The 14,641-nt window shown below is 38.5% G+C and overlaps 1 protein-coding gene across 1 annotated transcript; it reads left to right on the top strand.

The window, feature by feature from the left end:
* Positions 1 to 693: 693 nt before the first annotated feature.
* Positions 694 to 13,680, top strand: LOC110445602. The gene is made up of 11 exons (XM_021490285.1): positions 694 to 1,617; positions 4,521 to 4,639; positions 5,633 to 5,875; positions 6,331 to 6,548; positions 6,771 to 7,199; positions 7,518 to 7,715; positions 8,080 to 8,178; positions 8,722 to 8,865; positions 11,002 to 11,163; positions 11,377 to 11,523; positions 12,549 to 13,680. Exons 1-11 carry the CDS (start codon positions 1,304 to 1,306, stop codon positions 12,612 to 12,614), a joined length of 2,139 nt encoding a protein of 712 aa, XP_021345960.1. The 5' UTR covers positions 694 to 1,303; the 3' UTR covers positions 12,615 to 13,680.
* The last annotated feature ends 961 nt before the right edge of the window (positions 13,681 to 14,641 follow it).

Here is a 14,641-nt window from a genome sequence, read left to right as displayed (position 1 = left end):
TGTAAACTACACACATATAAACTACACATGTAAACTACAGAAAGCTAAACTACAGACATATAAACTACAGCCATATAACCCACATGTAAACTACAGACATCTAAACTACAGACATATAAACTACACATGTAAACTACATGTATGCAATCTATGTTATTTAAACTACACATTTAAACTACACAAAGAAAGTAGTACAACTAATATAAACTAAAGAAAACTACAGCTGTTAACAGGGCGATTATGGGGTGTTGTTTTTAATCAATTTTTCCTTCTATTGTAGTTCCTGTACGTGTTAGTGTCAATTAAGACCTGGAGAGCAGATTAAAATCGTTCGTCAAAGAGAAGTGTTTAAGTCGGTATTACACTAATCTTGGCCTTGTTACAGTACCTGAGAGTCGCGCGTACACTCGTTACTGCTCTTATATATCACCATATCTGTGTATTAGGGCTTTTAGAAATGCGACACTTTCGTGATCGCAGGTATTTTACAGGTATAACCAAGTGATTACCGCATACCTGTATATTGTATCCTAATATATACATTTGTATTTTAAACAACGAAGAGCACATTAGCGTGGTTAGATCGGTGAAGTTTTTTTTTATTATAGTCTTTATGTGTTTGTCATGTGTAAAAGAGAAAACAAACAGTGGCAATACACATAAGTCTTTGTGTGGCATTTGGATTGACGGGGGTGTCTTATCGTTCGGCGGGTTGTCACTGCATGTGGGAACGACAAAGGCCCGGGAGGTTTGACGAGGTCACGTGTAATCACGGGTAACCCTAGCGGTCTGTGGACTAAGGTACAATTCCACTGAATTCCCAATGACTCAGGAACGCGAGTGTTTGTGAACATTGAAATAAGGAGGAGTAACCGATCCTTTATCAGTCAGTATCGTGAGCCACTTTGCGTCTTGTCGTGATTTGGCATTAACCCTTGTGGGGTCAGCTTTGTTATCAACATTTCGGTAGAGATGTGTATGTCTTACCTCAGTACTGTTACTGGGAGACAAAACAGGAAAACAGCCAGAGCCAGGATTTGGATACAAATCTGACTGCTAAAGTACTTGATCAAATGCCTCTGTGTTTAACTATATTAGTTTCACCAAGGCAGCCAATGTAATTGCCATGTTGTGAGTTTTTGCCGATGTTTGAGTACCACTTTTACTTGTCCAGTGTTTTTGTCCAGCATTTGGATTGTGAAGCTTTTCAAACAGTCAACATCTAAGGAGTGCTATATATGTCTCATTAGTCGTTGGTTCTATACAGTGAAGAGGGAATCAAATATTTCCAAAACTAGCCGCCATGGTTCGGCTTCGTGACACCAGGATCTACAAAATTCTGGCGGGTGGATGTATGTCCGAGATATCTTCAGAATGCATTAAGCACGTGCAGAGTGGGAAGAACATTAACCTACGTGACGAGGGCACGGGGGAAACGTACCTTCACCTACTGGCCGACTATGTAGACCGTTTCCGATGCCCTCAGGGCACCATCGTCATTTACATCATGGCCTGTAAGGGCATCGACCTTGACATTCTTGACAACGAGGGAGACACGTTTCTTCACAGGATCATGCGCAAACCTTATACGTACCGGGCCGTTGTTGCAGTGATCAGGTGCGTTGCGTCATATTGTTATGTTGATTACTATGTAGGATTAAGCGACGTAGTTTATGATGTCACATAGCTACGTAGAGGACTGAATGGGAGGGTGTCACGTACGCATTTAACTGCTTCCAGTTGGCATTCATAGTTAGTATGCATGCCAAGAGAATTGTGACAAATTCCAAGATTCACACTGAAAGCGCCATCTGAAAGCAGTTCAGTGCTTATATTTACATTTTCTTTAAAAAATAAATCATCACATAAAAAAAAAGGTTTATCAAAGTTTAGAATAAATGTACGTATCATGTATGCTTGTTTAATTGATAGAACAGCCATCTCTAAGAAGTGTCAGTGTATCCGACGTTAAAATATTGAAGTCATAATATTTACAACATCAATACGTGGGCCATGACATTCATAGCTGATATGTATGGCATCTGAACTTTAAGGTTTTATAGTTGTAATACCATAGACTGATCAATAATTGGATTGGACGTGGATTTTTATATAAAAGACTATAATAATATGACGTGGAATGACGTATGCTTTCAAGTTGTTGTCTTTACGAATGACCAAACAAAAGCCACGTAATTATTGAAAACATTCTGCTTCACAGGATTTTGTTTTAATATAATTTTAAATATATGAGCAATCCTTAAACAGCGTGTGTCTTATTGTGTGGATAGGTATGTTTTTTCCTTTTTAGCTCACCTAGTGAGCTTATGCCATGGCGCGGCGTCCGTCGTCCGTCCGTCAACTTTTCCTTTAAAACACTACTAGTCCTGAACGGCCCAGTAGTTTTTGACTAAATTTAATCTGGAGCATCCTTAGGCCAAGGGCATTCAATTTTGTATAAACGGTGGGTGTGGCCCTCCTGGGGGCAAAGGGGCGGGGCCCAATAGGGGAAATAGAGGTAAAACCTTTAAAATCCTTCTTCTACCATTGGGAAAAAGGGATTTTATCCAAATTTGTTCTGAAGCAACATTCGGCAGAGGGGACTCAATTTTGTATAAACGGGGGTTTTGGACCCCCGTCGGGGCAGAGGGGCGGGGCCCAATAGGGGAAATAAAGGTAAAAGCTTACAAATCCTTCTACTACCATACAGATGAAGGGATTTTATCTCAATTTGTTCTGGAGCATCCTTCATGCAAGGGGACTCATTTTATATAAACGGTGGGTGTGGCCCTCCTGGGGCAGAGGGGTAGGGCCCAATAGGGGAAATAGAGGTAAAATCTTAAGATACCTTCTTCTACCTTAGGGATAAAGGGATTTTATTCTAATTTAGTCTGGAGCATCCTTTGGCCAAGGGGACTCAATTTTGTATAAATTGTGGTAGAGAGATGGGTCCGAATAGGGGAAATTGCGGTAAAACCCTTAAAATTCTTCTTCTACCATAAGGATTAAGGGTTTCATACCAATTTTGTCTTAAGCATCCTTGGGCCAAGGCGACTTCAATTTGTATAAATGGTGAGTTGGGCCACTCAGGGTGCAGAGTTGCGGGGCCCAATAGGGGAATTCAAGGGTTTAGTCTTCAAAATCCCTCTTCCTCTGTACCATTTGAGGGATTTATTCAAATTTGGCCTGGAGCATACTTGGGCAGAGGGGACTAAATTTTGTATAAACAAAGGTAAGGCCCCTTTGGGTGCAGAGTTGCGGAGAATTTGAGGTTTAAATCTTTAAAATCCTTCTTCTTCTTAACTATTGGTGGGATTTTATGTAATAATGGCTGCCGTATTATCCAGGTGAGCGATATAGACCCTCTGGGCCTCTTGTTTAACACAACCAAGAAATAATCCAACCTTCTGAGTAATATAGCACTGTGTTGTAGATTATTTCTTTTTACATTTCAATTATATTTTATACATTTTATTGCAATAATGCAAAAGATTTAAGTACGACTCTTTGTTTTGCATCGAGTCTAAATGGATGCCTGGTCTATGTTACGAGCGTATTGTTCCGGTACACTTGTTGTGCCATCTTATCGAGTACTTTAGCCTGGATTGTGTATTGTTTACATTACAAGGTGTCTGTCTGTAGCTATGTAGATTAATTTATGGGGAAAATCATTAAAAGTATCGGCACAATGGTCACGGGCTGATGATTCTACATCCTCTCTCCCCCTTCCGCACCCTCCCTAAAAAAATCCGTCATCTCCAACACCCATGCACTTTAGTAACACTAACCACCCGATCATCCATATTCTCGTATAAATTGGCGACCCCTAATCTCAAATGTATATCTGGATCCATCTTCCTTAATCCGCTACTGAAGAAGGTGGTGGGAGGGTGGAGGGGAGGGGAATGAAATTCGTGGTAGATAGGTATTTATTTTTATTTCCTTCTGGCAGAGAGGCAGTTTGTTGGAATCCAAATAACCTTGTAACTAATTGCAATGCACTAAATCATCACATTCTGAATTTTGACAGCGGTGACTAAGTATATAAGTAGTCCACGGAATTGCTGACGGGCGGCTGGGTGTTGTACAGTAGTATAGTAGCAATAAAATCACTGGCTATGTACAGTTAGGTGTAAGTACCCTATTATAGCCATAACTAATACCTTGATGAGATTATTTAAATTCTTGGTTTATTCTTAATAATCCAATTACGGTCAACTTGTTATAAATAGAAACTCACTTGAAACACCGATAAGTGGTCAGGTCACTCATTATACTGGTTTATAATAGACATAGCTGATCTTATGTTAAAATAAAATCGTGTCTTCTACTAGCGCTAATATGTGGTTCGTCAAAGCACCGATGAATTTACGTCAACACATGAAATTGATACCCGCAATTATACAGTGATTATACTAATATATATACTACAGTATATATCGATTGATTCTAATAAAAAAAAACGAAGAATAAGCATTGTGTCATGGAGAGTAAAATATAAAAGTTTGATCGTATGACAGGTGTGGTGCCGACCCATTAGTCAAAAACAAGGAAGGCCTGACCCCCAGGGACGTTCTATTGCAGACCAAACCCGAGGGATGGGAGGAGACACTTCATTGGTTCAACAAGTTCTCGCCAGGTAATGGTTACGTAAACACGTACGTGATGAACATTCACCTATTCATGAACACTTCAATAGTCTTCTATTCATACATAGTTACAGTCTATACTGATTTTCACTTTTGTTGTTCACGTAAACTGGAGTTATCTTCTCACAACTTCCGTATTTGGTAATAATGGTACAAAGATTTTATAAACTTTGATATTTTTTGCAAATACCGGGAACCTTTCAGTTCGACATGACAAGGGGATTCCCATAATAAGTGGTTCCGGCTAGTAGGTAAATACAACATTCCGTATTGCACATGTGCAATACAGAACGTTGTATTTCATGGTCTGAAAATTGCTTGTATTACTATAACAAGATTGAACAGGTATGTGATAAGTTACAGTATTATATATGTCTCCGATGTAGGCTTATTTAACCGGTGACGTTTTAATGTTTAGACAATGAAATTAGTGTATCCGTTGATTAGACTAATTTATAAAATAGCTATGAACCATCCACAGTAAAATACTCTAAATAAAAGGATTGCCTTTCTGTTTTGGTCAGAATATGAGGCGATAACTCCAGTTTAGCACGAGTTAATGTATTATAGATGGTGAAACAGACATCTCTGTTCAACTGGAGTTATCACCCCATAACCTGAAAATGTTCATAACAAATAAGTACAATGTTCATAAAAAACAAATACAATGTTCGTCACAATCCAATACATGTACAATGATCGTCACAAATATACACAATGTTCATCGCAAATATTTGCAATGTTCGTCATAAATAAACAAAATCATCACAAATGATTCCAATATCGTTGTTTTTAGTAAGAGGCTCTGACGTCACCAGCCCAAGTCTTCAGTTCGAACTCAGTTGATACGGTATCACCAAACTCCATGACCTGATTTCGTGTCAGATTTTAATACGTGTACGATATTTGGGATGTGATGTTTGTATTTTTACAGTAACTCTCCTACATGTATATTAACTATTGTTAATGTTGTGAAATTCCAGGTTTATACCGGGCTATGATGGAGGCCAAACCTGACAGGGCACTGGTGGAAAAACTGCTCAAATATCTCTGTCGGACAAGTGTTGTAAAAAACGGGAAGCTAGTCTGTCTTAAAACAATCGCCAAGCAGAACATCCGGGATCTAGATCTGGTGGAACTGCTGGAGAAATACGAAAATACCATCGAGTTTGCTCTGGCTCTTTTTACGGGCAAGGATCTGGCCCTCCGATATTTCTTCAAGGATGGTAAGTATCTCATTATTCGATATTATGTTGACCTTGGCTTAATACATGTTTTAACACACGTTTGTAGTGCCTTTTTTAATGACCAACACGCTAAAGGTTTCATGGCAACGCTATCAGAATAGACAACTTTTAAAGAATAGCAATAAAGTTAACATCAGGTAAAGTTACTAGTCCACGATGTTAAATTGGTGTAACAACTCTTCAAACTTCTTTATAAAATAGAGGAAATAGACGAAATATTACTATTCAACAGAAGACAATAAACAAATTGCCTTTTACGGCATGTAATGAAGTGCTGGAGACCAATTAGCTTCCTACCTACTATTAGAAGATAGATCTACCTGTAGCATGTTAACGTTTTATTTACTACATACCCGTGAGGATCCAAGAGTGCAGCAGTTCACTTGGTTGTGTATATTCACGAACTGTAAATAATTAGTTCCTTTTAATTTCAGTTCCAAACGCAATGGACAACATCGATATCAACATCACTGACCACAGCTATCAGTACCGATATCCAGATTACCCAGAAGTCCCACTTCCGATTCTCGCGGCATTGTGGGAAGGCAGCATGGAGGAAAACGTCGCTGTTCTACTAGAAATGGGAGTTGACACGTCCGTTTTGTTTTCATATAATCCAGATGTCGAGCCACCGAAACCACTGTTCTTCCAGGTATTCCTATTGTTTTGTTACTGATCTTTTCATGTATACGGTATATCATTTCGGGATCGTTAAACAGATTTGGACTAATTTGGTGAAATACTTAAAAGCTGTAGGTATATCATAACCGGGCCAAACTTTACGTAAGAAATACTTAAAAACTTTTGTTTATCCTTTTTAGAGTTTTTGAGAAAAACACCATTCACCTTTTTCGGTTTGTGTTATCCCTTATAGGTATTGAGTGGCGTTGTCAAGCCTACGGACTCTATAATACACCGGGTGTTAGAAGCTTCAGACATGTCCGTCCGAAATCAGGATGGACAGACAATTGTGTACGAGGCGATAGCGCGAGATTATCCGGACAATTTCATCATCAGTCTTTTCAAATATGGCGTCAATATCGCCTCACGAGACAAGCATGGCCGCACAGCACGTGACTACGCAGAGTTTATTCAGAAACCACGTTACTGTAGACTGATAGACACGTGTGTGGTAGAAATGGTTAAAGAGTGTAATATAGAGGGCGTGAGAAACCTCATAAGACACGGGTACGACCACCTTCTGGACGTCAGGGATAGACAGACGGGCAATTCCGTCATCGACATTGGGAGGTGTCGGTCATCTGCTATGGACGATCTCCTGAACAAGGCGGGCGCGGTCAAGGTCAGTAAATAACAGACACACAGGGTTTAACGACAGCAGTCCTTAATTCTCGCCAAATAAAGTTGTGTAATGTTAATATGTTCAACAATTATTAATGATTAGAAATAAAAGTTCTTTTCAATATTTTGTTTGACTTTAAGATGTATCTTTTTACAAAGCAAGACCACTGGAATAATTGAAATATACTACTAACATCATATTCTTATATCCGAGCCTCGTTAGTGACAACAACCTAGTGACGCGTTCCCTGGAAGTACTTGTAAGACCAATTCTCAACATGTTTTAAGAAAACTCATTGAAATTTACATTATCTTGCAGGAACACATCTGTAAGATGTTCCAGAAGACAGAATCTGGAAGTCTAGGGGAGTTGCAGCGCCTGATGGGAAGGAAGTACGCACCTGCCGTCGACCGCTGTGGGCGGACGGTTCTACATATCGCAATTTTCAACGGAAAGAATGACGTCATAAGCTACCTCGCTAATAACTTCTCACAACTCCTCAACGCACAGGACAATGTACGTATCTCTAACACGCAGAAAAAGTCATACTCACGGCAATTCTTTTACCAACTCAGTAATATATCAGCAAATGAGATAATATAAGTTAGGCAGAATGAGCCACCTAGCTACTAATGATTATCAAAGTTAGAAATAGTTCGTAGCGGTGATACATGAAGCGTTGTTAACTTGTTATACGTGAATCTTTCAATTGAAAACGAAGTGTTTTTTTCAATATTTCAAACGTTATTATAATCGAACACTCAAAACGATTACAGAATTTTAACACAAGTATTTATAGAACTAAAACATCATAATCGTTTGAAATATTCACCGACAACGTAAATTCGAATTTCGTTGAATACATAACGTTCTTCCACAGTTTGGGAGGACACCTCTCCACTACGCACAGCTGTTTATGGAGGGCGACCCATTCTTGTCCACCATCACCAAGCTAGGAGACATGCGCATAAGGGACGTGGTAAGTCTTCCTTGGTGACGTCATAACAGCAAATGACGATGGTGAGGCTGTGTCAGGCTAACATCCCTCAGTTAAGCGAAAGTTCCTAAATGTATGTCAAGATTTACCTGTATCTTGGCTATGCTCTTTCCATTGCGATATATGTCAAGGATACCATGTTATGTAAACGAGAGCCTTTAGAGTAACGTATAAAACTCTATTTGTATGACACATTCGGACATTTGTGATATGTTTGTATTAATATATTTATTTGTAAATCGTCTTATTTTGGCGTATAATTATGATCGCGAATCACTGTTTGTCAAATGACGTGTTTGCAAGATTTGAAAATACAGACCGAATAACGACTGCTCGTTTTTGCTTGTACATTTTGGAAAACAATTCCATTGAAATAGTTAACTGGGCATTGCATAAGCACCAAACGACTACGTCCTATTATTTAAATCAATTGTAATCTAAGTCACAGTACAGATGTCATGTTTCTGTACAACAGATATTACCTGAATTGCATGTAGAACTTATTAAATACGATATCATTTTCAGCAAGGCCTGACACCCCACCAGTACAGGTATGAGGTAAGCGGGGAGCGTACCTTCTCCTTACTAAAGAAAGCTGTCCAGGAAATGGCCATTGAGGTGTTCCTAAGTCAGACGCAGTTCAATAGGTCAATGAAGGCAGCAATACAGGTGAGGTACAAAAGGGACATAAGTTTACAGGTTCAACAGGTGCACGCACAGATTTCAGCAAAATAACAAAACAATGCATTGACAACAAGACAGATTAAAAAAAGATTGTCAATTTTAGGTAAAAGGGGAATAACTCCCATTCTTTTCATAATATTCAAAATGTTGCTGTAGCAAAGTCTGACAATGAAGTCATTCACTTGATCGAATTTTACGCTTTCACTGACATCTGACTGGTCTGTTGTTTCTATATGACCTGACGTAATGTGTAAAAAATAATACATGTCCACGAGAAGAAATCTGATTAAACTGTTTAAGGTGTCTGACTGTTTCATCAAATATCAATAACAACTATGAGGACTTTGTTCGATGCAATGCTAGTTAACAGTATTTCCTATTAATAGTGAAGCATGTATCAATACAAAAATAAAAACAAATAAACAAATAAATGAATGAATGAATAAAAATAAAATAAATGCAGCGTTGAAAAAACCTTGGAGATAATGTTTATATGAACGCTTCTCTCGATCAATATATGACCTAGCTGTGTATACTTGTACTTACATATTACATTAAGCGTGCATTTAAAACATCGATGATTTAATCTGTATAGATGTATTTTTGTAAATTGTATAAAGAATCCATTATGCAATGTGCTTCATAATAGTTCTGAATGCGCCCTTTAGAAAGACATGATTTCACCAGTAGAATTGCTCTGTATACCCAAGTTTATACATTGCGATGTACGGTATCATTGACGTCCTATCAACTCGATACGCTTATACAGGTTTACACAGTCCGTGAATTAAATGAGGTCATACAGTGTCACACAGTAGTTTTAAAAAGGCCAATGAATATGTTACTCATTCACCCCTACATATCAAAACTGGACTGTCCCAGCCTCTGATTTGGTGATGTTCAAATGTGACTTTAGGGGTGAATCGGTTAGGGATATAAAAGTCTTATTACGGCCCATCAACACAAAAATGTCATTCACGGTCTCGTGGTATAATAAGGAAGAACACAAACCTGGTTCATATTGTTGATATTTAGTTGCACAATAGTCGTCTCTCAACCTATTCATTGGGACGGAACAGATTATATCGTTCACTCGAACTTGTTTAGCAGATCTATATTTCAAATTAGTCGTTTAACACTACAAAAAGAGTCAGGAGTCGTTTTCTAGAAAGTGGTATACCCACGTTTATATCCCTCTTCCTGTATATCCCCTCCCACTGTCTATATCCCCTCCCCCTGTCTATATCCCCTCTCCCTCTCTACATCATCTATCCTTGTCCATAAACCTCTCCCTGTCTATATCCCCTCCCCCTGTCTATATCCCCTCCCCCTGTCTATATCCCCTCCCTCTGTCTATACTCCCTCTCCCTGTCTATATCCCCTCCCACTGTCTATATCTCTCTCCCTGTCTATATCCCCTCCCACTGTCTATATCCCCTCCCCCTGTCTATATCCCCTCTCCCTCTCTACATCATCTATCCTTGTCCATAAACCTCTCCCTGTCTATATCCCCTCCCCCTGTCTATATCCCCTCCCCCTGTCTATATCCCCTCCCTCTGTCTATACTCCCTCTCCCTGTCTATATCCCCTCCCACTGTCTATATCTCTCTCCCTGTCTATATCCCCTCCCACTGTCTATATCCCCTCCCCCTGTCTATATCCCCTCTCCCTCTCTACATCATCTATCCTTGTCCATAAACCTCTCCCTGTCTATATCCCCTCCCCCTGTCTATATCCCCTCCCCCTGTCTATATCCCCTCCCTCTGTCTATACTCCCTCTCCCTGTCTATATCCCCTCCCACTGTCTATATCTCTCTCCCTGTCTATATCCCCTCCCACTGTCTATATCCCCTCCCCCTGTCTATATCCCCTCTCCCTGTCTACATCATCTATCCTTGTCCATAAACCTCTCCCTGTCTATAGCCCCTCTCCCTGTCTATATCCCTTCCCCCTGTCTATATCCCCTCTCCCTGTCTATATCCACTCTCCCTGTCTATATCTGAAGAATCACAATGTACCTCATAGTAAAGGCTTCATGTTGCAGATTATTTACGAAAGTTTTTGTTGAAACAACCTGGTAGACTCTGACTTCTTGTACAATGAGCAATATTTGTATTACAGAAGGAGGACTTGATGACGATACATCGTCTGTTGCGAGGACTACGTGTCCACGGGGACATTTCCCGTCACAGTGCACTTCTGTTTTCCTGTATAGAGTGGGACAAGGAAAATGCCGCTATACAACTCATCCGGGAAGGGCTTAGCACCGACATCTTCAAACAGGTAAACACAGGTCCACGTGATGTGGAAGGAATTACACGTGACCGCTAACGATTCAAATATCAAGTGTTACAATAGTTTGTTGTATATTATATACAACACTTGAACTTACATTTGTCTTGATGTAAATGCAAGGATAACCCTTTTCCATGTAATTCATTAATACATGTATGACGTCATTAAAAGTTGTATTACACGTCACTGATATTTCCACAGTACAAGAAATGTGACCCCAACAATACAGAATGTGCCATTTGTGAGTGTAGTCACACAATGACGTCATTCCGGGAAAAGGCGGAGGAGCTGAAGAGAAGACAGGTTTTACAATTACTGGACCAAATACAGATGACCAGTGACATGAAGGTAGGTAACTATTGACCAAATAGACCAATAGTGATAATGTACCTGTATTGATCACATTCAGACTACTGTGCCAAGGGAGGCAACTCTATTGGTCACATATACATACTAAGACGGAAAGCGACGGTATATTGTAGCTTTATATCTGGTATTCTAGCTGTATGACACATGCAGGCTTTCGTAGCGATACTGACAGAAGCGTATACGTAACTATTAAAAACTCTATTAAATCCAAATCGACCCGGTTATTAAAGTGCATATTAATTTGCTTACTGCATTTATTACATTTATGGAAAAACTTAAATCCAATGCATTGTTTGTAGAATTTTTTGTTTAACATTATTTCAATAGTTATATCGTTAAAGTTTGGTTGGACCTTGTGAATTTACATCTAAATCAGTCACTCCTTGTCATAACATATATATCTATATATCTAAATATACAGCAGATAATGAATAAATAAGTCCTTGCGAAGGAAAATATAGAATAAAAACATATTTTTTTCAGATCGTCCGCTAGGCCTTTCTGCCTTCTAGGGCTTCTTCAAGCGGATTGTTTTTATGTCTAAATATACATATATCTATATATCTAAATATACATATATCTATCACCTAAAGTAATACGCATCATAATCTAGTTTTTCTATTTTGTGATCCAGCATATCCAATTTTACTGTTTCGTTTTGTCCTGTTTTTTTGTTCCCGTCTTTAACCGTACTCGTATCGTATTTGTTAATTCCTGTCGTCTTTGTCATTTATGGATCCCTGTTTGTTTATGTATTTTGTATTGTGTTATTGTCTCATGGTGACTGTTTTTTTCTGTTACATGTTGTGAAATGTAAATTTTCGTTTTTTTCCTGTCTTGATAAAGGGGCAGATCGCCCTGAAAATTTGACACATTTCTTTGTCTGCACTGTCGTTATTACTTCTTTGCCCATAAATATACATATATGTGTATATTAAAGTGTGTCCAGAGGGTTTTCATCTCAAATGAACTAACTATTAACGTTGTTGTTTGGTGTATTACAGAAAGACCCCCTGTCACCAAGGGCAACACCCGATGTCAGCAACTTCGAAAAGTTTGGACATGTGTGACGCAGAGTCACGTGATTTAATTAAAAGTGAAGCACACCTGATTGCAAAAGCTTTGGAACAATCCTCCTGATTCTTTGAAAAATACAATTAGCTGGCTGAAAGCATCCTCTCTGATTCTTGGATAAGCAGTGTTTGCAGGCTGACACCAACCTCCCTGATTTTCAGAAAAGTTGAGAAGCTGGCCGTAAGGACTGTTTACAGACTGACTCTAATCACCATGATTCTTTGACAAGTAGTGTTTGCAGGCTGACAGAAACTGACGTGAGTTTTAGGCACGTTGATTGACTGGCCGGCACAAACTTCCCTGATGTTTGGAGAAACAGTCTTGAAAACTTACACAAACCTCCATGATTATTTGATTAGTGGTGATTGCAGGCTGTTACAAAACCCCTTGATTTTCAGAAACATTGAGTAGCTGGCCACCTTCTGATTCTTGGACTAATTATTTTTGCAAACTGACTTAAACCTCCCTGATCTTGGAACACTAGATTTTGCAGACTGCAAAAACACCGCAAGTAGTTTTTGCAGACTTACACATATTGACATGTGACAATGTTGAGTAGGTGGCCGGCACAAACCTCCATTACTCTTGCACAAGTCATGTTAGCACGCTGACACAAACATCCATGATTACTGGACAAGTAATGTTTGTAATCTGACACCAATTGGAGAAGTATTTATAAAGTTAGACCTTACCGGAGGATTCTTGTTTAATGATCTTCGTGCTTTCACTGTCGTTTTACAGTTGTCAAGTTTCCCCCGACTGTCGGTACTGTATTGCACAGTGATACCACATGATGTTCTGGGAACCCTAATGGAGGGAAAGGACAAGAAATATAATAACTATGTGTTAACATATACATGACAGAATAAACGTAAAGTGCTAAGATATGTGTCTGTTTTTATGTTTCTGACGATACCTCGGAGCATTTTCACTATCCACAGACAACACGTAACTCTGATCTCTTAATTTTTGTTATTTTTTCCATTCGTTGTATTATCTGTTTGAAGATCCTTGGTATAGGTAGAGTGTAGGTTATTTGGTGACCTTCAGTATATTTAAACAATAACTGGTTGTCTGGATGTAATTATTGTTGATATAATTACAAGTGGCCTCTGGCAAATCCCATAAAACCCGGTAGATTTGCCAGAGGCCACATGTAATTATATCAATAATAATTACATCCAGACATCCAGGTATTTTTTATATTCACATATTTTCTTTTTTAAGACATATTCCTACAAAAACCATTTGCCCTGCCTCAAAATACATTTCCGGCGGCCATTTTGTTTGTTTACATATTCCTACACCTGAAACAGGCAGTTGTAATTATAGTCGAGCAGTTGTAATTTTGGCCTAAATAATAATTACACTTGCCCTCTAACACTGTTGTAATGGGACGGCGCGGGGGCAAATGTAAATATAACAATCATGTGTAATATAAACTACCTTCGACAAATAGACTATAACATCAAAACCGATGGACTTTGATATATTTATCTTAGTTCGAGTCACTAAGTACCTACACTTTATGATCTTACAAGAGTTTAAATATCATGTTCGATTGATTATGAAGCGAATCTTGAGAAGTAAGTGGGCTTGCCAAAACTGAAAATTTCTGAGACTTGTTTCATAAATCTCGTATATTTGGAACACATTTAAGATTCTTTTTATGATCCGTGTGTTTTTAGAAGTTTGTATAAAATTATTTATAATCCAACACAGTTAATAAGGATCGTTTCCCATTGGAGAAGTTGCCTTTTAAAACCTATACACTAATGCTGCCTACATTAATATCTTAACATTATGTAAACCTTTAATTTTTACTCTAACATTGTTTACTAATTATATTAGTAATATATGATCAATAAAATTGATCGTTATTTTGTATTTTATTTTGATTAGTTGCTTTAATTACTAAGAAGATATGCTTCTGAAAATCGATGATGTGTTTGTTCTCTCTTCAATTTATTAATAACACAGCATGCACTCTATGCGTATGTAAGCAGAGTTTAATACTAAAGTT

This window comes from Mizuhopecten yessoensis, unplaced genomic scaffold (assembly GCF_002113885.1).
Source record: "Mizuhopecten yessoensis strain PY_sf001 unplaced genomic scaffold, ASM211388v2 scaffold2329, whole genome shotgun sequence".
In the NCBI taxonomy this organism is placed as follows: domain Eukaryota; kingdom Metazoa; phylum Mollusca; class Bivalvia; order Pectinida; family Pectinidae; genus Mizuhopecten; species Mizuhopecten yessoensis.
Note: the sequence above shows the minus strand (reverse complement) of the source record. Positions and strands in the feature narration are given on the sequence as shown.

What these genes read in the sequence shown, in the direction of transcription:
- LOC110445602 (XM_021490285.1), top strand. Translation starts at nt 1,304, where the DNA reads ATGGTTCGGCTTCGTGACACCAGGATCTACAAAATTCTGGCGGGTGGA. An exon ending in TCCTCAACGCACAGGACAAT is followed by an intron (nt 7,716 to 8,079) that starts GTACGTATCTCT and finishes GTTCTTCCACAG; the next exon opens with TTTGGGAGGACACCTCTCCA. An exon ending in AGATGACCAGTGACATGAAG is followed by an intron (nt 11,524 to 12,548) that starts GTAGGTAACTAT and finishes GGTGTATTACAG; the next exon opens with AAAGACCCCCTGTCACCAAG.